A 26,358-nucleotide genomic window follows, 5' to 3' on the forward strand; every position below is an offset into this window, starting at 1 on the left:
TTACTTCAGTAGGTGTGTGTGTGTGTGTTCTTACTTCAGTAGGTGTGTGTGTGTGTGTTCTTACTTCAGTAGGTGTGTGTGTGTTCTTACTTCAGTAGGTGTGTGTGTGTGTGTTCTTACTTCAGTAGGTGTGTGTGTGTGTGTTCTTACTTCAGTAGGTGTGTGTGTGTTCTTACTTCAGTAGGTGTGTGTGTGTTCTTACTTCAGTAGGTGTGTGTGTGTTCTTACTTCAGTAGGTGTGTGTGTGTTCTTACTTCAGAAGGTGTGTGTGTGTTCTTACTTCAGTAGGTGTGTGTGTGTGTGTTCTTACTTCAGTAGGTGTGTGTGTGTGTGTGTTCTTACTTCAGAAGGTGTGTGTGTGTTCTTACTTCAGTAGGTGTGTGTGTGTTCTTACTTCAGTAGGTGTGTGTGTGTGTGTTCTTACTTCAGTAGGTGTGTGTGTGTGTGTTCTTACTTCAGTAGGTGTGTGTGTGTTCTTACTTCAGTAGGTGTGTGTGTGTGTGTTCTTACTTCAGTAGGTGTGTGTGTGTGTGTTCTTACTTCAGTAGGTGTGTGTGTGTGTGTGTTCTTACTTCAGTAGGTGAGTGTGTGTGTGTGTTCTTACTTCAGTAGGTGTGTGTGTGTTCTTACTTCAGTGGATGTGTGTGTGTTCTTACTTCAGTAGATGTGTGTGTGTTCTTCCTTCAGTAGGTGTGTGTGTGTTCTTACTTCAGTAGGTGTGTGTGTGTTCTTACTTCAGTAGGTGTGTGTGTGTGTGTTCTTACTTCAGTAGGTGTGTGTGTGTGTGTTCTTACTTCAGTAGGTGTGTGTGTGTTCTTACTTCAGTAGGTGTGTGTTCTTACTTCAGTAGGTGTGTGTGTGTGTGTTCTTACTTCAGTAGGTGTGTGTGTGTGTGTGTTCTTACTTCAGTAGGTGTGTGTGTGTGTGTTCTTACTTCAGTAGGTGTGTGTGTGTTCTTACTTCAGTAGGTGTGTGTGTGTTCTTACTTCAGTAGGTGTGTGTGTGTGTGTTCTTACTTCAGAAGGTGTGTGTGTGTTCTTACTTCAGTAGGTGTGTGTGTGTGTGTGTTCTTACTTCAGAAGGTGTGTGTGTGTTCTTACTTCAGTAGGTGTGTGTGTGTGTGTGTGTGTGTGTTCTTACTTCAGGAGGTGTGTGTGTGTTCTTACTTCAGTAGGTGTGTGTGTGTGTGTTATTACTTCAGTAGGTGTGTGTGTGTGTGTGTGTGTGTGTGTGTGTTCTTACTTCAGTAGGTGTGTGTGTGTTCTTACTTCAGTAGGTGTGTGTGTGTGTGTTATTACTTCAGTAGGTGTGTGTGTGTGTGTTCTTACTTCAGTAGGTGTGTGTGTGTGTGTTATTACTTCAGTAGGTGTGTGTGTGTGTGTTATTACTTCAGTAGGTGTGTGTGTGTGTGTGTGTGTGTGTGTGTGTGTGTGTGTTCTTACTTCAGTAGGTGTGTGTGTGTGTTCTTACTTCAGTAGGTGTGTGTGTGTGTGTTATTACTTCAGTAGGTGTGTGTGTGTGTGTTCTTACTTCAGTAGGTGTGTGTGTGTGTGTGTGTGTGTTCTTACTTCAGTAGGTGTGTGTGTGTTCTTACTTCAGTAGGTGTGTGTGTTCTTACTTCAGTAGGTGTGTATGTGTGTGTGTTCTTACTTCAGTAGGTGTGTGTGTGTGTGGTCTTACTTCAGTAGGTGTGTGTGTGTTCTTACTTCAGTAGGTGTGTGTGTGTGTGGTCTTACTTCAGTAGGTGTGTGTGTGTGTGTTCTTACTTCAGTAGGTGTGTGTGTGTTCTTACTTCAGTAGGTGTGTGTGTGTTCTTACTTCAGTAGGTGTGTGTGTGTTCTTACTTCAGTAGGTGTGTGTGTGTGTTCTTACTTCAGTAGGTGTGTGTGTGTGTTCTTACTTCAGTAGGTGTGTGTGTGTGTTCTTACTTCAGTAGGTGTGTGTGTTCTTACTTCAGTAGGTGTGTGTGTGTGTGTTCTTACTTCAGTAGGTGTGTGTGTGTGTTCTTACTTCAGTAGGTGTGTGTGTGTTCTTACTTCAGTAGGTGTGTGTGTGTGTGTTCTTACTTCAGTAGGTGTGTGTGTGTGTGTTCTTACTTCAGTAGGTGTGTGTGTGTTCTTACTTCAGTAGGTGTGTGTGTGTGTGTTCTTACTTCAGTAGGTGTGTGTGTGTGTGTTCTTACTTCAGTAGGTGTGTGTGTGTTCTTACTTCAGTAGGTGTGTGTGTGTTCTTACTTCAGTAGGTGTGTGTGTGTTCTTACTTCAGAAGGTGTGTGTGTGTTCTTACTTCAGTAGGTGTGTGTGTGTGTGTTCTTACTTCAGTAGGTGTGTGTGTGTGTGTGTTCTTACTTCAGAAGGTGTGTGTGTGTTCTTACTTCAGTAGGTGTGTGTGTGTTCTTACTTCAGTAGGTGTGTGTGTGTGTGTTCTTACTTCAGTAGGTGTGTGTGTGTGTGTTCTTACTTCAGTAGGTGTGTGTGTGTTCTTACTTCAGTAGGTGTGTGTGTGTGTGTTCTTACTTCAGTAGGTGTGTGTGTGTGTGTTCTTACTTCAGTAGGTGTGTGTGTGTGTGTGTTCTTACTTCAGTAGGTGAGTGTGTGTGTGTGTTCTTACTTCAGTAGGTGTGTGTGTGTTCTTACTTCAGTGGATGTGTGTGTGTTCTTACTTCAGTAGATGTGTGTGTGTTCTTCCTTCAGTAGGTGTGTGTGTGTTCTTACTTCAGTAGGTGTGTGTGTGTTCTTACTTCAGTAGGTGTGTGTGTGTTCTTACTTCAGTAGGTGTGTGTGTGTTCTTACTTCAGTAGGTGTGTGTGTGTGTTCTTACTTCAGTAGGTGTGTGTGTGTGTTCTTACTTCAGTAGGTGTGTGTGCAGCCTGGAGGAGGGGAGGAAGCAGCAGACACACCCCAGCAGCAGCAGCCAGCCTCTCTCCGCGTTGTCATGGTTAGGGTTCCGCCACACCTGGTTGGCCAGCTGAGCCAGGATCTCGTCTCGCAGGCCCTGATTGGCCAGTCCTCTCTGGATGATGTAGTTCCCAAACAGGTTCTCCTGAGCCCCATTCAGGTGGGGGTCGCCCATGAACCTCAGGATCTACAACATAGAACCACATCCCTTAATACTTAGAACACAGATACGACACAGACAGAACCCTAACACTTAAACACCTAGAACACATAGATAGACAGAACCCTAACACTTAAACACCTAGAACGCAGAATCCTAACACCTAGAACACGGAAATAGACAGAACCCTAACACTTAAACAACTAGAACACAGAGCTAGACAGAATCATAACACTTAAACACCTAGAACACAGAGCTAGATGGAACCCTAACACTTAGACACCTAGAACACAGAGCTAGATAGAACCCTAACACTTAAACACCTAGAATACTGAAATAGACAGAACCCTAACACTTAAACACCTAGAACAAAGAAATAGACAGAACCCTAACACTTAAACACCTAGAACACAGAGATAGACTGAACCCTGACACTTAAACTCCTAGAACACAGAATCCTAAACTTAAACACCTAGCACACAGATAGACAGAACTCTAACTCTTAAACTCCTAGAACACATAGATAGACAGAACCCTAACACTTAAACAACTAGAACACAGAGCTAGACAGAACCCTAACACCTAAACACCTAGAACACAGAGCTAAATAGAACCCTAACACTTAAACACCTAGAACACAGAGATAGACGGAACCCTAACACTTAAACACCTAGAACACAGAGATATACATGACCCTATGATAAGGGAATTTATATGCTTAAAGGTAGTGACTAAAGAATTCCACCCTGAAACGTAATTATGACATTATGTAACAGATATAATGAATAATAAGACAAACGTAACTATTAGTAATCATTTGATTCTGTAACATGTATAATGAATTAGAATGATAAACTTCAGTCTAATAAGGTTTGGTCGAGACAAGGAGAAATGTGTGTGTGGCTAAGAAGATACCGAGAACAATTAAACTGTGTATGACCTGAACTGGCAAGAACTCTGAGAACCTTACGGCAGGACAGGGAGTCCTGTCAAGGTTCCTCTAATCTCAGGGGAATGGAAACGCCAGCTTGGAGGTGATAAACAGTGGTGAGAACCATGACAGAAGTTACGTCCCACCTACTGTTCGTGTGGAGGTATGTGTGTAGGTTATCTACTGTTCATGTGTAGGTTATCTACTGTTCATGTGTAGGTTATCTACTGTTCATGTGTAGGTTATCTACTGTTCATGGGTAGGTTATCTACTGTTCATGGGTAGGTTATCTACTGTTCATGTGTAGGTTATCTACTGTTCATGGGTAGGTTATCTACTGTTCATGGGTAGGTTATCTACTGTTCATGGGTAGGTTATCTACTGTTCATGTGTAGGTTATCTACTGTTCATGTGTAGGTTATCTACTGTTCATGTGTAGGTTATCTACTGTTCATGGGTAGGTTATATACTGTTTGTGTGGAGGTATGTGGGTAGGTTATCTACTGTTTGTGTGGAGGTATGTGGGTAGGTTATCTACTGTTTGTGTGGAGGTATGTGGGTAGGTTATCTACTGTTTGTGTGGAGGTATGTGGGTAGGTTATCTACTGTTTGTGTGGAGGTATGTGGGTAGGTTATCTACTGTTTGTGTGGAGGTATGTGTGGAGGTTATCTACTGTTCATGGGTAGGTTATCTACTGTTCATGTGTAGGTTATCTACTGTTCATGGGTAGGTTATCTACTGTTCATGTGTAGGTTATCTACTGTTCATGGGTAGGTTATCTACTGTTCATGTGTAGGTTATCTACTGTTCATGGGTAGGTTATCTACTGTTCATGGGTAGGTTATCTACTGTTCATGGGTAGGTTATCTACTGTTTGTGTGGAGGTATGTGGGTAGGTTATCTACTGTTCATGTGTAGGTTATCTACTGTTCATGGGTAGGTTATCTACTGTTTGTGTGGAGGTATGTGGGTAGGTTATCTACTGTTCATGTGTAGGTTATCTACTGTTTGTGTGGAGGTATGTGGGTAGGTTATCTACTGTTTGTGTGGAGGTATGTGTGGAGGTTATCTACTGTTTGTGTGGAGGTATGTGGGTAGGTTATCTACTGTTTGTGTGGAGGTATGTGGGTAGGTTATCTACTGTTTGTGTGGAGGTATGTGGGTAGGTTATCTACTGTTTGTGTGGAGGTATGTGGGTAGGTTATCTACTGTTTGTGTGGAGGTATGTGTGTAGGTTATCTACTGTTCATGTGTAGGTTATCTACTGTTTGTGTGGAGGTTATCTACTGTTCATGTGGAGGTTATCTACTGTTTGTGTGGAGGTTATCTACTGTTTGTGTGGAGGTATGTGTGGAGGTATGTGTGTAGGTTATCTACTGTTCATGTGTAGGTTATCTACTGTTCATGTGTAGGTTATCTACTGTTCATGTGTAGGTTATCTACTGTTCATGGGTAGGTTATCTACTGTTCATGTGTAGGTTATCTACTGTTCATGTGTAGGTTATCTACTGTTCATGTGGAGGTTATCTACTGTTCATGTGTAGGTTATCTACTGTTCATGGGTAGGTTATCTACTGTTCATGTGGAGGTTATCTACTGTTCATGTGTAGGTTATCTACTGTTTGTGTGGAGGTTATCTACTGTTTGTGTGGAGGTATGTGGGTAGGTTATCTACTGTTTGTGTGGAGGTATGTGTGTAGGTTATCTACTGTTCATGTGTAGGTTATCTACTGTTTGTGTGGAGGTATGTGGGTAGGTTATCTACTGTTCATGTGTAGGTTATCTACTGTTTGTGTGGAGGTATGTGTGGAGGTATGTGGGTAGGTTATCTACTGTTCATGTGTAGGTTATCTACTGTTTGTGTGGAGGTATGTGTGGAGGTATGTGGGTAGGTTATCTACTGTTCATGTGTAGGTTATCTACTGTTCATGTGTAGGTTATCTACTGTTCATGTGTAGGTTATCTACTGTTCATGTGTAGGTTATCTACTGTTCATGGGTAGGTTATATACTGTTTGTGTGGAGGTATGTGTGTAGGTTATCTACTGTTCATGTGTAGGTTATCTACTGTTCATGGGTAGGTTATCTACTGTTCATGTGTAGGTTATCTACTGTTCATGTGGAGGTTATCTACTGTTCGTGTGGAGGTTATCTACTGTTTGTGTGGAGGTATGTGGGTAGGTTATCTACTGTTCATGTGTAGGTTATCTACTGTTCATGTGTAGGTTATCTACTGTTCATGTGGAGGTTATCTACTGTTCGTGTGGAGGTTATCTACTGTTTGTGTGGAGGTATGTGGGTAGGTTATCTACTGTTCATGTGTAGGTTATCTACTGTTCATGTGGAGGTTATCTACTGTTCGTGTGGAGGTATGTGTGTAGGTTATCTACTGTTCATGTGTAGGTTATCTACTGTTCATGTGGAGGTTATCTACTGTTCATGTGTAGGTTATCTACTGTTTGTGTGGAGGTATGTGTGGAGGTATGTGGGTAGGTTATCTACTGTTCATGGGTAGGTTATCTACTGTTTGTGTGGAGGTATGTGTGGAGGTATGTGGGTAGGTTATCTACTGTTCATGGGTAGGTTATCTACTGTTTGTGTGGAGGTATGTGGGTAGGTTATCTACTGTTTGTGTGGAGGTATGTGGGTAGGTTATCTACTGTTTGTGTGGAGGTATGTGGGTAGGTTATCTACTGTTTGTGTGGAGGTATGTGTGTAGGTTATCTACTGTTTGTGTGGAGGTATGTGGGTAGGTTATCTACTGTTTGTGTGGAGGTATGTGGGTAGGTTATCTACTGTTTGTGTGGAGGTATGTGGGTAGGTTATCTACTGTTTGTGTGGAGGTATGTGGGTAGGTTATCTACTGTTCATGTGGAGGTATGTGGGTAGGTTATCTACTGTTTGTGTGGAGGTTATCTACTGTTTGTGTGGAGGTATGTGGGTAGGTTATCTACTGTTTGTGTGGAGGTATGTGTGTAGGTTATCTACTGTTTGTGTGGAGGTATGTGGGTAGGTTATCTACTGTTTGTGTGGAGGTATGTGGGTAGGTTATCTACTGTTTGTGTGGAGGTATGTGGGTAGGTTATCTACTGTTTGTGTGGAGGTTATCTACTGTTTATGTGGAGGTATGTGGGTAGGTTATCTACTGTTTATGTGGAGGTATGTGGGTAGGTTATCTACTGTTTGTGTGGAGGTTATCTACTGTTCATGTGGAGGTTATCTACTGTTTGTGTGGAGGTTATCTACTGTTTGTGTGGAGGTATGTGGGTAGGTTATCTACTGTTTGTGTGGAGGTATGTGGGTAGGTTATCTACTGTTCATGTGGAGGTTATCTACTGTTTGTGTGGAGGTTATCTACTGTTTGTGTGGAGGTATGTGTGGAGGTTATCTACTGTTTGTGTGGAGGTATGTGGGTAGGTTATCTACTGTTTGTGTGGAGGTATGTGGGTAGGTTATCTACTGTTTGTGTGGAGGTTATCTACTGTTTGTGTGGAGGTATGTGGGTAGGTTATCTACTGTTTGTGTGGAGGTATGTGGGTAGGTTATCTACTGTTCATGTGGAGGTTATCTACTGTTTGTGTGGAGGTTATCTACTGTTTGTGTGGAGGTATGTGTGGAGGTTATCTACTGTTTGTGTGGAGGTATGTGTGTAGGTTATCTACTGTTCATGTGGAGGTTATCTACTGTTTGTGTGGAGGTTATCTACTGTTTGTGTGGAGGTATGTGTGGAGGTTATCTACTGTTTGTGTGGAGGTATGTGGGTAGGTTATCTACTGTTTGTGTGGAGGTATGTGGGTAGGTTATCTACTGTTTGTGTGGAGGTATGTGTGTAGGTTATCTACTGTTTGTGTGGAGGTATGTGGGTAGGTTATCTACTGTTTGTGTGGAGGTATGTGTGGAGGTTATCTACTGTTTGTGTGGAGGTATGTGGGTAGGTTATCTACTGTTTGTGTGGAGGTATGTGGGTAGGTTATCTACTGTTTGTGTGGAGGTATGTGTGTAGGTTATCTACTGTTTGTGTGGAGGTATGTGGGTAGGTTATCTACTGTTTGTGTGGAGGTATGTGGGTAGGTTATCTACTGTTTGTGTGGAGGTATGTGGGTAGGTTATCTACTGTTTGTGTGGAGGTATGTGGGTAGGTTATCTACTGTTTGTGTGGAGGTATGTGGGTAGGTTATCTACTGTTTGTGTGGAGGTATGTGGGTAGGTTATCTACTGTTTGTGTGGAGGTATGTGGGTAGGTTATCTACTGTTTGTGTGGAGGTATGTGGGTAGGTTATCTACTGTTTGTGTGGAGGTATGTGGGTAGGTTATCTACTGTTTGTGTGGAGGTATGTGGGTAGGTTATCTACTGTTTGTGTGGAGGTATGTGGGTAGGTTATCTACTGTTTGTGTGGAGGTATGTGGGTAGGTTATCTACTGTTTGTGTGGAGGTATGTGGGTAGGTTATCTACTGTTTGTGTGGAGGTATGTGGGTAGGTTATCTACTGTTCATGTGGAGGTATGTGGGTAGGTTATCAACTGTTTGTGTGGAGGTATGTGGGTAGGTTATCTACTGTTTGTGTGGAGGTATGTGGGTAGGTTATCTACTGTTTGTGTGGAGGTATGTGGGTAGGTTATCTACTGTTTGTGTGGAGGTTATCTACTGTTCATGTGGAGGTTATCTACTGTTTGTGTGGAGGTATGTGTGTAGGTTATCTACTGTTTGTGTGGAGGTATGTGTGGAGGTTATCTACTGTTTGTGTGGAGGTATGTGGGTAGGATATCTACTGTTTGTGTGGAGGTATGTGGGTAGGTTATCTACTGTTTGTGTGGAGGTTATCTACTGTTTGTGTGGAGGTATGTGTGTAGGTTACTGTTTGTGTGGAGGTATGTAGGTAGGTTATCTACTGTTTGTGTGGAGGTATGTGGGTAGGTTATCTACTGTTTGTGTGGAGGTTATCTACTGTTTGTGTGGAGGTATGTGGGTAGGTTATCTACTGTTTGTGTGGAGGTATGTGGGTAGGTTATCTACTGTTTGTGTGGAGGTATGTGGGTAGGTTATCTACTGTTTGTGTGGAGGTATGTGTGTAGGTTATCTACTGTTTGTGTGGAGGTATGTGGGTAGGTTATCTACTGTTTGTGTGGAGGTATGTGGGTAGGTTATCTACTGTTTGTGTGGAGGTATGTGGGTAGGTTATCTACTGTTTGTGTGGAGGTATGTGGGTAGGTTATCTACTGTTTGTGTGGAGGTATGTGGGTAGGTTATCTACTGTTCATGTGGAGGTATGTGGGTAGGTTATCAACTGTTTGTGTGGAGGTATGTGGGTAGGTTATCTACTGTTTGTGTGGAGGTATGTGGGTAGGTTATCTACTGTTTGTGTGGAGGTATGTGGGTAGGTTATCTACTGTTTGTGTGGAGGTTATCTACTGTTCATGTGGAGGTTATCTACTGTTTGTGTGGAGGTATGTGTGTAGGTTATCTACTGTTTGTGTGGAGGTATGTGTGGAGGTTATCTACTGTTTGTGTGGAGGTATGTGGGTAGGATATCTACTGTTTGTGTGGAGGTATGTGGGTAGGTTATCTACTGTTTGTGTGGAGGTTATCTACTGTTTGTGTGGAGGTATGTGTGTAGGTTACTGTTTGTGTGGAGGTATGTAGGTAGGTTATCTACTGTTTGTGTGGAGGTATGTGGGTAGGTTATCTACTGTTTGTGTGGAGGTTATCTACTGTTTGTGTGGAGGTATGTGGGTAGGTTATCTACTGTTTGTGTGGAGGTATGTGGGTAGGTTATCTACTGTTTGTGTGGAGGTATGTGGGTAGGTTATCTACTGTTTGTGTGGAGGTATGTGTGTAGGTTATCTACTGTTTGTGTGGAGGTATGTGGGTAGGTTATCTACTGTTTGTGTGGAGGTATGTGGGTAGGTTATCTACTGTTTGTGTGGAGGTATGTGGGTAGGTTATCTACTGTTTGTGTGGAGGTATGTGGGTAGGTTATCTACTGTTCGTGTGGAGGTATGTGTGTAGGTTATCTACTGTTCGTGTGGAGGTATGTGGGTAGGTTATCTACTGTTTGTGTGGAGGTATGTGTGTAGGTTATCTACTGTTTATGTGGAGGTATGTGGGTAGGTTATCTACTGTTTGTGTGGAGGTATGTGGGTAGGTTATCTACTGTTTGTGTGGAGGTATGTGGGTAGGTTATCTACTGTTTGTGTGGAGGTATGTGTGGAGGTTATCTACTGTTTGTGTGGAGGTATGTGGGTAGGTTATCTACTGTTTGTGTGGAGGTATGTGGGTAGGTTATCTACTGTTTGTGTGGAGGACAGGACTCACCATAATGAACAGGACTCACCATAATGAACAGGAGTCACCGTAATGAACAGGACTCACCGTAACGAACAGGACTCACCATAACGAACAGGACTCACCATAATGAACAGGACTCACCATAATGAACAGGACTCACCATAATGAACAGGACTCACCATAATGAACAGGAGTCACCATAATGAACAGGACTCACCATAATGAACAGGAGTCACCGTAATGAACAGGACTCACCGTAACGAACAGGACTCACCATAACGAACAGGACTCACCATAATGAACAGGACTCACCATAAGGAACAGGACTCACCATAATGAACAGGACTCACCATAAGGAACAGGAGTCACCGTAATGAACAGGAGTCACCGTAATGAACATGAGTCACCATAATGAACAGGACTCACCATAATGAACAGACTCACCATAATGAACAGGACTCACCATAATGAACAGGACTCACCATAATGAACAGGACTCACCATAATGAACAGGACTCCCCATAATGAACAGGACTCACCATAATGAACAGGAGTCACCGTAATGAACAGGACTCACCATAATGAACAGGACTCACCATGAGGAACAGGAGTCACCGTAATGAACAGGACTCACCATAATAAACAGCTCCAGAGCTTCCTGTCGGAGGTCCTCATCTGTGTACGTCAGGGTCCTCTCCAAGGGAACCGTTAGCATCCCAAACATAGGCTCCTAACAGAGAGAGGGTCAGGGGTCAGGGGTCAGACCCTGGAGATTAGACATGTGTACGTCAGGGTTGGTGTCAATTCCAGTCTCATTTGAAATTCCAATTCAATTCTTGAATTCACTCACGAAGAGGAGAATTTATGAGGAATTCATTTAGAATTTCAACCATCTTCAAGTTTTGGAATTGAATTAGAATTAGACTGTTTGGACTTTCTGAATTGCAATTTAATTTTAAATTGTAAAAAATGTTATCTTTGGAATTGAATTAGAATTTCGTATTTTAACATTTCCCAGGTAATGGAATGTAAGAATTTGTTCTTAACTGACTTGCCATACATTTTTTATGTATGTCCATTTAAAAAATATATATTTTACCTTTATTTAACTAGGCAAGTCAGTTAAGAACAAATTATTATTTTCAATGACGGCCAGTGGGTTAACTGCCTGTTCAGGGGCAGAACGAGATCAGTACCTTGTCAGCTCGGGGGTTTGAACTTGCAACCTTCCGGTTCCTAGTCCAACTCTCTAACCACTAGGCTACCCTGCCGCCTACCCTGCCGAAATGTCTGTATTTCCAATATAACTAGGCTGTCTGTATTTCTATATTTCCAATATAACAAGGCTGTTTGTATTTCTGTATTTCCACTATAACTAGGCTGTCTGTATTTCTATATTTCCAATATAACTAGGCTGTCTGTATTTCTATATTTCCAATATAACTAGGCTGTCTGTATTTCTATATTTCCAATATAACTAGGCTGTCTGTATTTCTATATTTCCAATATAACTAGGCTGTCTGTATTTCTGTATTTCCAATATAACTAGGCTGTCTGTATTTCCAATATAACTAGGCTGTCTGTATTTCTATATTTCCAATATAATTAGGCTGTCTGTATTTCTGTATTTCCAATATAACTAGGCTGTCTGTATTTCTATATTTCCAATATAACTAGGCTGTCTGTATTTCTGTATTTCCAATATAACTAGGCTGTCTGTATTTCCAATATAACTAGGCTGTCTGTATTTCTATATTTCCAATATAACTAGGCTGTCTGTATTTCCAATATAACCAGGCTGTCTGTATTTCCAATATAACCAGGCTGTCTGTATTTCCAATATAACTAGGCTGTCTGTATTTCTATATTTCCAATATAACTAGGCTGTCTGTATTTCTGTATTTCCAATATAACTAGGCTGTCTGTATTTCCAATATAACTAGGCTGTCTGTATTTCTATATTTCCAATATAACTAGGCTGTCTGTATTTCCAATATAACTAGGCTGTCTGTATTTCTATATTTCCAATATAACTAGGCTGTCTGTATTTCTGTATTTCCAATATAACTAGGCTGTCTGTATTTCCAATATAACTAGGCTGTCTGTATTTCTATATTTCCAATATAACTAGGCTGTCTGTATTTCCAATATAACCAGGCTGTCTGTATTTCTATATTTCCAATATAACTAGGCTGTCTGTATTTCCAATATAACCAGGCTGTCTGTATTTCTATATTTCCAAAATAACAAGGCTGTCTGTATTTCTATATTTCCAATATAACTAGGCTGTCTGTATTTCTGTATTTCCAATATAACAAGGCTGTCTGTATTTCTGTATTTCCACTATAACTAGGCTGTCTGTATTTCTATATTTCCAATATAACTAGGCTGTCTGTATTTCTATATTTCCAATATAACTAGGCTGTCTGTATTTCTGTATTTCCAATATAACTAGGCTGTCTGTATTTCCAATATAACTAGGCTGTCTGTATTTCTATATTTCCAATATAATTAGGCTGTCTGTATTTCTGTATTTCCAATATAACTAGGCTGTCTGTATTTCTATATTTCCAATATAACTAGGCTGTCTGTATTTCTGTATTTCCAATATAACCAGGCTGTCTGTATTTCCAATATAACTAGGCTGTCTGTATTTCTATATTTCCAATATAACTAGGCTGTCTGTATTTCTGTATTTCCAATATAACTAGGCTGTCTGTATTTCCAATATAACTAGGCTGTCTGTATTTCTATATTTCCAATATAACTAGGCTGTCTGTATTTCCAATATAACTAGGCTGTCTGTATTTCTATATTTCCAATATAACTAGGCTGTCTGTATTTCTGTATTTCCAATATAACTAGGCTGTCTGTATTTCCAATATAACTAGGCTGTCTGTATTTCTATATTTCCAATATAACTAGGCTGTCTGTATTTCCAATATAACCAGGCTGTCTGTATTTCTATATTTCCAATATAACTAGGCTGTCTGTATTTCCAATATAACCAGGCTGTCTGTATTTCTATATTTCCAAAATAACAAGGCTGTCTGTATTTCTATATTTCCAATATAACTAGGCTGTCTGTATTTCTGTATTTCCAATATAACAAGGCTGTCTGTATTTCTGTATTTCCACTATAACTAGGCTGTCTGTATTTCTATATTTCCAATATAACTAGGCTGTCTGTATTTCTATATTTCCAATATAACTAGGCTGTCTGTATTTCTGTATTTCCAATATAACTAGGCTGTCTGTATTTCCAATATAACTAGGCTGTCTGTATTTCTATATTTCCAATATAATTAGGCTGTCTGTATTTCTGTATTTCCAATATAACTAGGCTGTCTGTATTTCTATATTTCCAATATAACTAGGCTGTCTGTATTTCTGTATTTCCAATATAACTAGGCTGTCTGTATTTCCAATATAACTAGGCTGTCTGTATTTCTATATTTCCAATATAACTAGGCTGTCTGTATTTCCAATATAACCAGGCTGTCTGTATTTCCAATATAACCAGGCTGTCTGTATTTCCAATATAACTAGGCTGTCTGTATTTCTATATTTCCAATATAACTAGGCTGTCTGTATTTCTGTATTTCCAATATAACTAGGCTGTCTGTATTTCCAATATAACTAGGCTGTCTGTATTTCTATATTTCCAATATAACTAGGCTGTCTGTATTTCCAATATAACTAGGCTGTCTGTATTTCTATATTTCCAATATAACTAGGCTGTCTGTATTTCCAATATAACCAGGCTGTCTGTATTTCTATATTTCCAATATAACTAGGCTGTCTGTATTTCCAATATAACCAGGCTGTCTGTATTTCTATATTTCCAATATAACAAGGCTGTCTGTATTTCTATATTTCCAATATAACTAGGCTGTCTGTATTTCTGTATTTCCAATATAACTAGGCTGTCTGTATTTCTATATTTCCAATATAACTAGGCTGTCTGTATTTCTGTATTTCCAATATAACCAGGCTGTCTGTATTTCTATATTTCCAATATAACTAGGCTGTCTGTATTTCCAATATAACTAGGCTGTCTGTATTTCTGTATTTCCAATATAACTAGGCTGTCTGTATTTCTATATTTCCAATATAACTAGGCTGTCTGTATTTCTATATTTCCAATATAACTAGGCTGTCTGTATTTCTGTATTTCCAATATAACTAGGCTGTCTGTATTTCTATATTTCCAATATAACTAGGCTGTCTGTATTTCTGTATTTCCAATATAACTAGGCTGTCTGTATTTCTGTATTTCCAATATAACCAGGCTGTCTGTATTTCTATATTTCCAATATAACTAGGCTGTCTGTATTTCTATATTTCCAATATAACTAGGCTGTCTGTATTTCTGTATTTCCAATATAACTAGGCTGTCTGTATTTCTATATTTCCAATATAACTAGGCTGTCTGTATTTCTATATTTCCAATATAACTAGGCTGTCTGTATTTCTGTATTTCCAATATAACTAGGCTGTCTGTATTTCTATATTTCCAATATAACTAGGCTGTCTGTATTTCTGTATTTCCAATATAACTAGGCTGTCTGTATTTCTGTATTTCCAATATAACCAGGCTGTCTGTATTTCTATATTTCCAATATAACTAGGCTGTCTGTATTTCTATATTTCCAATATAACTAGGCTGTCTGTATTTCCAATATAACTAGGCTGTCTGTATTTCTATATTTCCAATATAACTAGGCTGTCTGTATTTCCAATATAATTAGGCTGTCTGTATTTCTATATTTCCAATATAACTAGGCTGTCTGTATTTCCAATATAACTAGGCTGTCTGTATTTCTATATTTCCAATATAACTAGGCAGTCTGTATTTCCAATATAATTAGGCTGTCTGTATTTCTGTATTTCCAATATAACTAGGCTGTCTGTATTTCTGTATTTCCAATATAACTAGGCTGTCTGTATTTCTATATTTACAATATAACTAGGCTGTCTGTATTTCCAATATAACTAGGCTGTCTGTATTTCTATATTTCCAATATAACTAGGCTGTCTGTATTTCTGTATTTCCAATATAACTAGGCTGTCTGTATTTCCACTATAACTAGGATGTCTGTATTTATGTATTTCCAATATAACTAGGCTGTCTGAACACTGATATGACTGAAAGCCTGAGAGAATTTAATTGAAATTTGTGGAAATGTTGGGGATAATATTGAATTGGGAATTGAATTCTCGTAATTGACCTAACATTGGAATTGAGAGGCATTAAATTGACAGACTGACCTGGAATTTGAATTGAATGAAATAGAATGTACAGATAGAGAACATTGAACTGAATGAAACAGAGTGTACAAAGAGAGAGAATTTAATTTCATTTAATGAAAGAATGTACAGGGAGAGAGAATTGAATTGAATAGATTGAAATCGAATGTACAGGGGGAGAGAATTGAATTGAATGAAACAGAGTGCACAGGGAGAGATAATTGCATTTAATTGAATGAAACAGAATGTACAGGGAGAGAGAATTGAATTGAATAGATTGAAATCGAATGTACAGGGAGAGATAATTGAATTGAATTGAATTGAATGAAACAGAGTGTACAGGGAGAGATAATTGAATTGAATGAAATAGAATGTACAGGGAGAGATAATTGAATTGAATGAAACAGAGTGCACAGGGAGAGATAATTGCATTTAATTGAATGAAACAGAGTGTACAGGGAGAGATAATTGAATTGAATTGAATGAAACAGAATGTACAGGGAGAGATAATTGAATTGAATTGAATGAACCAGAGTGTACAGGGAGAGAGAACTGAATTGAACAACGCAGAATGTACAGGGAGAGAGATTTGAATTGAATTGAATGAAATAGAATGTACAGGGAGAGATAATTGAATTGAATTGAATGAAATATAGTGTACAGGGAGAGATAAATTGAATTTAATTGAATGAAATATAATGTACAGGGAGAGATAATTGAATTGAATTGAATTGAATGAAACAGAGTGTACAGGGAGAGATAATTGAATTGAATGAAATAGAATGTACAGGGAGAGATAATTGAATTGAATGAAATAGAATGTACAGGGAGAGATAATTGAATTGAATGAAACAGAGTGCACAGGGAGAGATAATTGCATTTAATTGAATGAAACAGAGTGTACAGGGAGAGATAATTGAATTGAATTGAACGAAACAGAATGTACAGGGAGAGATAATTGAATTGAATTGAATGAACCAGAGTGTACAGGGAGAGAGAACTGAATTGAATGAAACAGAGTGCACAGGGAGAGATAATTGCATTTAATTGAATGAAACAGAGTGTACAGGGAGAGATAATTGAATTGAATTGAATGAAACAGAATGTACAGGGAGAGATAATTGAATTGAATTGAATGAAACAGAATGTACAGGGAGAGATAATTGAATTGAATGAAACAGAGTGCACAGGGAGAGATAATTGCATTTAATTGAATGAAACAGAGTGTACAGGGAGAGATAATTGAATTGAATTGAATGAAACAGAATGTACAGGGAGAGATAATTGAATTGAATTGAATGAACCAGAGTGTACAGGGAGAGAGAACTGAATTGAATGAACCAGAGTGTACAGGGAGAGAGAATTGAATTGAATGAACCAGAGTGTACAGGGAGAGAGAATTGAATTGAATGAGTGGTGTGTTACCCTGAAGTAGAGTTGTGCGTAGCGGCTGAAGGGGTAGTCGTTGATGTCCAGCGGCAGAGTCAGCTGGTTCTGCTCCTGGATGTGTGGTGCCTGGACCAGAGCTAGACACTCAGAATGGAGCTCTCTGCCACCTAGACACACAGAGAGACGTGATGAGCTGGACCAGAGCTAGACACTCAGAATGGAGCTCTCTGCCACCTAGACACACAGAGAGACGTGAGGAGCTGGACCAGAGCTAGACACTCAGAATGGAGCTCTCTGCCACCTAGACACAAAGAGAGACGTGAGGAGCTGGACCAGAGCTACACAAAGAGAGACGTGAGGAGCTGGACCAGAGCTACACATAGATATGTGAGGAGCTGGACCAGAGCTAGACAGAGAGACGTGAGGAACTGGACCAGAGCTAAACAGAGAGACGTGGGGAACTGGACCAGAGCTAGACAGAGAGACGTGAGGAACTGGACCAGAGCTAGACAGAGAGACGTGGGGAACTGGACCAGAGCTAGACAGAGAGACGTGAGGAACTGGACCAGAGCTAGACAGAGAGACGTGAGGAACTGGACCTGAGCTAGACAGAGAGACGTGAGGAACTGGACCTGAGAGAGTCAGCATGTAACATGCACACACACCAACCTGATGCAGCCTGCAGTAAAGAGCCAAGCTCGGCAGGGATCACCAGGTGTGTGACGTTAACCACCTCTCTCTTCGTCAGCTCCTACACACACACACACACACACACACACACACACACACACACACACACACACACACACACACACACACACACACACACACACATACACACACACGCGCGCACAGCAAGATATAAGAGATGCCTCCCTCCTCCTCTCCCCCTCCTCTCCTCTCCTCTCCCCCTCCTCTCCTCTACTCACCATCTCCCTCCTCCTCTCCCCCTCCTCTCCTCTCCATATCCCTCCTCCTGTCCCCCTCCTCTCATCTACTCTCCATCTCCTCCCTCCTCCTCTCCTCTACTCACCATCTCCCTCCTCCTCTCCCCCTCCTCTCATCTCCTCTCCATCTCCCTCCTCCTCTCCCCCTCCTCTCATCTCCTCCTCCTCTCCCCCTCCTCTCCTCCCCCTCTCCCCCTCCTCTCCTCTACTCACCATCTCCCTCCTCCTATCCCCCTCCTCTCCTCTCCTCTCCATCCTCCTCTCCCCCTCCTCTCCTCTACTCACCATCTCCCTCCTCCTCTCCCCCTCCTCTCCTCTACTCACCATCTCCCTCCTCCTCTCCCCATCTCTCCTCTACTCACCATCTCCATCCTCCTCTCCCCCTCCTCTCCTCTACTCACCATCTCCCTCCTCCTCTCCCCCATCTCTCCTCTGCTCACCATCTCCATCCTCCTCTCCCCCTACTCTCCTCTCCATCTCCCTCCTCCTGTCCCCCTCCTCTCTTCTACTCTCCATCTCCCTCTTCCTCTCCTCTACTCACCATTTCCCTCCTCCTCTTCCTCCTCCTCTACATCTCCCTCCTCCTCTCCCCCTCCTCTCCTCTCCTCTCCATCTCCGTCCTCCATCTCCCCCTCCTCTCATCTCCTCTCCATCTCCCTCCTCCTCTCCCCCTCCTCTCATCTCCTCTCCCCCTCCTCTCCTCTACTCACCATCTCCCTCCTCCTCTCCCCCTCCTCTCCTCTCCATATCCCTCCTCCTGTCCCCCTCCTCTCATCTACTCTCCATCTCCCTCCTCCTCCTCTCCTCTACTCACCATCTCCCTCCTCCTCTCCCCCTCCTCTCATCTCCTCTCCATCTCCCTCCTCCTCTCCCCCTCCTCTCATCTCCTCCTCCTCTCCCCCTCCTCTCCTCTCCATCTCCCTCCCCCTCTCCCCCTCCTCTCCTCTACTCACCATCTCCCTCCTCCTATCCCCCTCCTCTCCTCTCCTCTCCATCCTCCTCTCCCCCTCCTCTCCTCTACTCACCATCTCCCTCCTCCTCTCCCCCTCCTCTCCTCTACTCACCATCTCCCTCCTCCTCTCCCCATCTCTCCTCTACTCACTATCTCCATCCTCCTCTCCCCCTCCTCTCCTCTACTCACCATCTCCCTCCTCCTCTCCCCCATCTCTCCTCTACTCACCATCTCCATCCTCCTCTCCCCCTACTCTCCTCTCCATCTCCCTCCTCCTGTCCCCCTCCTCTCTTCTACTCTCCATCTCCCTCTTCCTCTCCTCTACTCACCATTTCCCTCCTCCTCTTCCTCCTCCTCTACATCTCCCTCCTCCTCTCCCCCTCCTCTCCTCTCCTCTCCATCTCCGTCCTCCATCTCCCCCTCCTCTCATCTCCTCTCCATCTCCCTCCTCCTCTCCCCCTCCTCTCATCTCCTCTCCCCCTCCTCTCATCTCCTCTCCATCTCCCTCCTCTCCCCCTCCTCTCCTCTACTCACCATTTCCCTCCTCCTCTTCCTCCTCCTCTACATCTCCCTCCTCCTCTCCCCCTCCTCTCCTCTCCTCTCCATCTCCGTCCTCCATCTCCCCCTCCTCTCCTCTACTCACCATCTCCCTCCTCCTTTCCCCCTCCTCTCCTCTACTCACCATCTCCCTCCTCCTCTCCCCCTCCTCTCCTCTACTCACCATCTCCCTCCTCCTCTCCCCCTCCTCTCCTCTCCATCTCCCTCCTCTCCCCCTCCTCTTCCTCCTCCTCTACATCTCCCTCCTCCTCCTCTCCTCTCCTCTCCTCTCCATCTCCCTCCTCCATCTCCCCCTCCTCTCCTCTACTCACCATCTCCCTCCTCCTCTCCCCCTCCTCTCCTCTCCTCTCCATCTCCCTCCTCCATCTCCCCCTCCTCTCCTCTACTCTCCATCTCCCTCCTCCTCTCCCCCTCCTCTCATCTCCTCTCCATATCCCTCCTCCATCTCCCCCTCCTCTCCTCTACTCACCATTTCCCTCCTCCTCTTCCTCCTCCTCTACATCTCCCTCCTCCTCTCCCCCTCCTCTCCTCTCCATCTCCCTCCTCCATCTCCCCCTCCTCTCCTCTTCTCACCATCTCCCTCCTCCTCCCTCTCCTTTCCTCATATAATTTCCTACTCCATTTCTTTCCTCCTCTCCTCTACTCCCCATCTCCTCCTCTACTCTCCATCTCCCTCGTCCTCTAATCACCATTTTCCCCTCCTCCTCTACTCTCCATCTCCCTCCTCCTATCCCTGCTCCCATACTCACCATCGCACTCCTCTTCCTCCCCCTCTTCTCACCATCTCCCTCCTCCTCCCTCTCTTTTCCTCATATAATTTCCTACTCCCTTTCTTTCCTCCTCCCCCTTTCCTCACCATCTCCCTCCTCCTCCTCTTCCTCTACGCACCTCCTCCTCCTCTCCTCACCTCCTCTCTCCTCCTCCCTCTCCTTTCCTCATATTATTTCCTACTCCCTTTCGTTCCTCCGCTCCTCTCCTCACCTCCTCTCTCCTCCTCCTCTCCTCCTCTGCTTTCCTGCGGGCCTCCAGCTTCATCTACAACAGAATAAAACATTATTAACCCTAACTAGAACAGGTCAGGTTTACTAACCCTAACTAGAACAGGTCATTATTAACCCTAACTAGAACAGGTCATTATTAACCCTAACTAGAACAGGTCATTAATAACCCTAACTAGAACACGTCATTATTAACCCTAACTAGAACAGGTCATTACTAACACTAACTAGAACAGGTCATTACTAACCCTAACTAGAACAGGTCATTATTAACCCTAACTAGAACAGGTCATTATTAACCCTAACTAGAACAGGTCATTAATAACCCTAACTAGAACACGTCATTATTAACCCTAACTAGAACAGGTCATTACTAACCCTAACTAGAACAGGTCATTATTAACCCTAACTAGAACAGGTCATTATTAACCCTAACTAGAACAGGTCATTATTAACCCTAACTAGAACAGGTCATTATTAACCCTAACTAGAACAGGTCATTATTAACCCTAACTAGAACAGATCATTAATAACCCTAACTAGAACAGGTCATTAATAACCCTAACTAGAACACGTCATTATTAACCCTAACTAGAACAGGTCATTACTAACCCTAACTAGAACAGGTCATTACTAACCCTAACTAGAACAGGTCATTATTAACCCTAACTAGAACAGATCATTATTAACCCTAACTAGAACAGGTCATTATTAACCCTAACTAGAACAGGTCATTATTAACCCTAACTAGAACAGGTCATTATTAACCCTAACTAGAACAGGTCATTATTAACCCTAACTAGAACAGGTCATTAATAACCCTAACTAGAACACGTCATTATTAACCCTAACTAGAACAGGTCATTACTAACCCTAACTAGAACAGGTCATTATTAACCCTAACTAGAACAGGTCATTACTAACCCTAACTAGAACAGGTCATTATTAACCCTAACTAGAACAGGTCATTATTAACCCTAACTAGAACAGGTCATTATTAACCCTAACTAGAACAGGTCATTATTAACCCTAACTAGAACAGGTCATTATTAACCCTAACTAGAACAGGTCATTATTAACCCTAACTAGAACAGGTCATTATTAACCCTAACTAGAACAGGTCATTATTAACCCTAACTAGAACAGATCATTATTAACCCTAACTAGAACAGGTCATTATTAACCCTAACTAGAACAGGTCATTATTAACCCTAACTAGAACAGGTCATTATTAACCCTAACTAGAACAGGTCATTATTAACCCTAACTAGAACAGATCATCTTTATTGTGTACTGTATTATGTTGTGTACTGTATTATGTTGTGTACTGTATTATGTTGTGTACTGTATTTTGTTGTGTACTGTATTGTGTTGTGTACTGTACTGTGTTGTGTACTGTATTATGTTGTGTACTGTATTATGTTGTGTACTGTATTTTGTTGTGTACTGTATTGTGTTGTGTACTGCACTGTGTTGTGTACTGTATTATGTTGTGTACTGTATTTTGTTGTGTACTGTATTGTGTTGTGTACTGTACTGTGTTGTGTACTGTATTATGTTGTGTACTGTATTATGTTGTGTACTGTATTTTGTTGTGTACTGTATTGTGTTGTGTACTGTACTGTGTTGTGTTGTGTACTGTATTTTGTTGTGTACTGTATTGTGTTGTGTACTGTACTGTGTTATGTTGTGTACTGTGTTGTGTACTGTATTATGTTGTGTACTGTATTATGTTGTATATTGTATTATGTTGTGTACTGTATTGTGTTGTGTACTGTGTTGTGTACTGTATTATGTTGTGTACTGTGTACTGTATTATGTTGTGTACTGTATTGTGTTGTGTACTGTGTACTGTATTATGTTGTGTACTGTGTACTGTATTATGTTGTGTACTGTATTGTGTTATGTTGTGTACTGTGTTGTGTACTGTATTATGTTGTGTACTGTATTATGTTGTGTACTGTATTTTGTTGTGTACTGTGTACTGTATTATGTTGTGTACTGTATTATGTTGTGTACTGTGTATTGTATTATGTTGTGTACTGTATTATGTTGTGTACTATCTACTGTATTGTGTTCTGTACTGTATTATGTTGTGTACTGTATTATGCTGTGTACTATATTGTGTTGTGTACTGTATTATGTTGTGTACGGTATTGTGTTGTGTACTGTGTACTGTATTATGTTGTGTACTGTGTACTGTATTATGTTGTGTACTGTATTTTGTTGTGTATTGTGTTGTGTACTGTGTACTGTATTATGTTGTGTACTGTATTGTGTTATGTTGTGTATTATGTTGTGTATTGTGTTATGTTGTGTATTATGTTGTGTACTGTATTATGTTTTGTGCTGTATTTGGTTGTGTATTATGTTGTGTACTGTGTACTGTATTATGTTGTGTACTGTATTGTGTTGTGTACTGTGTACTGTATTATGTTGTGTACTGTGTACTGTATTATGTTGTGTACTGTATTGTGTTATGTTGTGTACTGTGTTGTGTACTGTATTTTGTTGTGTATTGTATTATGTTGTGTACTGTATTGTGTTGTGTACTGTATTGTGTTGTGTACTGTATTATGTTGTGTACTGTGTACTGTATTATGTTGTGTACTGTATTATGTTGTGTACTGTGTACTGTATTATGTTGTGTACTGTATTGTGTTATGTTGTGTACTGTGTTGTGTACTGTATTATGTTGTGTACTGTATTGTGTTATGTATTGTGTTGTGTACTGTATTGTGTTGTGTTGTGTACTGTATTGTGTTGTGTACTGTATTATGTTGTGTATTGTGTGTTGTGTATTGTGTGTAATGTTGTGTACTGTATTGTGTATATAGTTGTGTATTGTGTGTAATGGTGTGTAGGGTGTGTTGTGTATTGTGTGTAATGATGTGTAGTGTGTGTAATGTTGTGTGTAATGGTGTGTAGGGTGTGTTGTGTATTGTGTGTACTGTTGTGTAGTGTGTGTAATGTTGTGTATTGTGTATAATGTTGTGTATTGTGTGTAATGGTGTGTAGTGTGTGTTATGTATTGTGTGTAATGTTGTGTAGTGTGTGTACTGTCGTATGTTGTGTATTGTGTGTTGTGTATTGTGTGTAATGGTGTGTAGGGTGTGTTGTGTATTGTGTGTAATGCTGTGTAGTGTGTTGTGTATATAGTTGTGTATTGTGTGTAGTGTGTTGTGTATATAGTTGTGTATTGTGTGTTGTGTATTGTGTGTAATGGTGTGTAGTGTGTGTTGTGTATTGTGTGTAATGGTGTGTAGTGTGTATAGTTGTGTATTGTGTGTAATGTTGTGTACTGTGTTGTGTATATAGTTGTGTATTGTGTGTAGTGTGTTGTGTATATAGTTGTGTATTGTGTGTTGTGTATTGTGTGTAATGGTGTGTAGTGTGTGTTGTGTATGGTGTGTAATGTTGTGTAGTGTGTTGTGTATATAGTTGTGTATTGTGTGTAATGGTGTGTAGGGTGTGGTGTGTATTGTGTGTAATGTTGTGTAGTGTGCGTTGTGTATTGTGTGTAACGTGTAGTGTGTGTAACGGTGTGTAGTGTGTGTAATGGTGTGTAGGGTGTGTTGTGTATTGTGTGTAATGTTGTGTAGTGTGTGTTGTGTATTGTGTGTAATGGTGTGTAGGGTGTGTTGTGTATTGTGTGTAATGTTGTGTAGTGTGTTGTGTATATAGTTGTGTATTGTGTATTGTGTGTAATGGTGTGTAGTGTGTGTTGTGTATTGTGTGTAATGTTGTGTAGTGTGTTGTGTTGTGTATTGTGTTGTGTTGTGTACTGTATTGTGTTGTGTACTGTATTATGGTGTGTATTGTGTATTGTGTGTAATGGTGTGTAGGGTGTGTTGTGTATTGTGTGTTATGTTGCGTAGTGTGTGTAATGGTGTGTAGGGTGTGTTGTGTATTGTGTGTAATGTTGTGTAGTGTGTGTAATGGTGTGTAGGGTGTGTTGTGTATTGTGTGTAATGGTGTGTAGTGTATGTACTGTATTGTGTGTAATGTTGTGTAGTGTGTGTAATGGTGTGTAGGGTGTGTTGTGTATTGTGTGTAATGGTGTGTAGTGTATGTACTGTATTGTGTGTAATGTTGTGTAGTGTGTGTAATGGTGTGTAGTGTGCATATAGTTGTGTACTGTGTGTAATGGTGTGTAGTGTGTGTACTGTCTTGTGCATCGTACCTTGATGTATCTCTTGGTGTGTACTGTGTGTAATGGTGTGTAGTGTGTGTACTGTCTTGTGCATCGTACCTTGATGTATCTCTTGGTGTGTACTGTGTGTAGTGTGTGTACTGTCTTGTGCATCGTACCTTGATGTATCTCTTGGTGTGTACTGTGTGTGTTGTGTACTGTGTGTAATGGTGTGTAGTGTGTGTACTGTCTTGTGCATCGTACCTTGATGTATCTCTTGGTGTGTACTGTGTGTAATGGTGTGTAGTGTGTGTACTGTCTTGTGCATCGTACCTTGATGTATCTCTTGGTGTGTACTGTGTGTAATGTTGTGTAGTGTGTGTACTGTCTTGTGCATCGTACCTTGATGTATCTCTTGGTGTGTACTGTGTGTAATGGTGTGTAGTGTGTGTACTGTCTTGTGCATCGTACCTTGATGTATCTCTTGGTGTGTACTGTGTGTAGTGTGTGTACTGTCTTGTGCATCGTACCTTGATGTATCTCTTGGTGTGTACTGTGTGTGTTGTGTACTGTGTGTAATGGTGTGTAGTGTGTGTACTGTCTTGTGCATCGTACCTTGATGTATCTCTTGGTGTGTACTGTGTGTAATGGTGTGTAGTGTGTGTACTGTCTTGTGCATCGTACCTTGATGTATCTCTTGGTGTGTACTGTGTGTAATGGTGTGTAGTGTGTGTACTGTCTTGTGCATCGTACCTTGATGTATCTCTTGCGGGTGACGTACATGTGGATGAGAGAACGAAACTTGACCAGACTCTTTCTCATCTTCAAATAGCGCTTCCTAGAGGGAGGGAGGGAGGGAGGGAGGGAATGAGAAAGGGAGGGAGGGAGGGAATGAGAAAGGGAATGAGTAAGGCAGAGAAAGAGAGGGAGGGAGGGAGGGAAAAGGCAGAGAGAGAAGGATGGAAGGATAGAGAGGGAGAAGGATGGAAGGAGAGAGAGGGAGAAGGAGGGAAGGAGAGAGAGGGAGAAGGAGGGAAGGAGAGAGAGGGAGAAGGAGGGAAGGAGAGAGAGGGAGAAGGAGGGAAGGAGAGACAGAGGGAGAAGGAGGGAAGGAGAGACAGAGGGAGAAGGAGGGAAGGAGAGAGAGGGAGAAGGAGGGAAGGAGAGACAGGGGGAGAAGAATGGAAGGAGAGACAGAGGGAGAAGGATGGAAGGAGAGACAGAGAGAGAAGGAGGGAAGGAGAGACAGAGGGAGAAGGAGGGAAGGAGGGACAGAGGGAGAAGGATGGAAGGAGAGACAAGAGGGAGAAGTAACACAGACGTCTCAGTAGTTTTACAGTGCTTACAGTATGTACCGTGGTAAAATCATTAGGTTGCCATCGGGTGGTTACGTGTTCTTTACCCTATCTGGTATCTGTAGTGAGGGTGGTTATGTGTTCTTTACCCTGTCTGGTAACTGTTGCAGGGGGGGTTGTGGGTTCTTTACCCTGTCTGGTATCTGTAGTGAGGGTGGTTGTGGGTTCTTTACCCTGTCTGGTAACTGTAGCGAGGGTGGTTGTGGGTTCTTTACCCTGTCTGGTAACTGCAGTGAGGGTGGTTGTGGGTTCTATACCCTGTCTGGTAACTGTAGTGAGGGTGGTTGTGGGTTCTATACCCTGTCTGGTAACTGTTGCAGGGGGGGTTGTGGGTTCTTTACCCTGTCTGGTAACTGTAGTGAGGGTGGTTGTGGGTTCTATACCCTGTCTGGTAACTGTAGCGAGGGTGGTTGTGGGTTCTATACCCTGTCTGGTAACTGTAGTGAGGGTGGTTGTGGGTTCTATACCCTGTCTGGTAACTGTAGCGAGGGTGGTTGTGGGTT

The 26,358-nt window shown here is 41.7% G+C and overlaps 1 protein-coding gene across 1 annotated transcript in view; it reads right to left on the reverse strand.

Moving 5' to 3' along the window:
- Positions 1-26,358, reverse strand: part of LOC118947901 (unconventional myosin-XV-like) — a gene marked incomplete at its 3' end in the record, with an annotated part of 118,221 nt that overhangs the window by 51,621 nt on the left and 40,242 nt on the right. Inside the window, exons 22-27 of the mRNA XM_036972940.1 lie at positions 25,254-25,338; positions 20,352-20,405; positions 17,583-17,664; positions 16,950-17,080; positions 10,909-11,004; positions 2,849-3,084 (exon numbers count right to left, since the gene is read on the reverse strand). Coding sequence (XP_036828835.1) covers positions 2,849-3,084; positions 10,909-11,004; positions 16,950-17,080; positions 17,583-17,664; positions 20,352-20,405; positions 25,254-25,338 — 684 coding nt within the window. The remainder of the gene's footprint in view (positions 1-2,848; positions 3,085-10,908; positions 11,005-16,949; positions 17,081-17,582; positions 17,665-20,351; positions 20,406-25,253; positions 25,339-26,358) is intronic.

Source organism: Oncorhynchus mykiss, unplaced genomic scaffold, assembly GCF_013265735.2.
Source record: "Oncorhynchus mykiss isolate Arlee unplaced genomic scaffold, USDA_OmykA_1.1 un_scaffold_213, whole genome shotgun sequence".
In the NCBI taxonomy this organism is placed as follows: domain Eukaryota; kingdom Metazoa; phylum Chordata; class Actinopteri; order Salmoniformes; family Salmonidae; genus Oncorhynchus; species Oncorhynchus mykiss.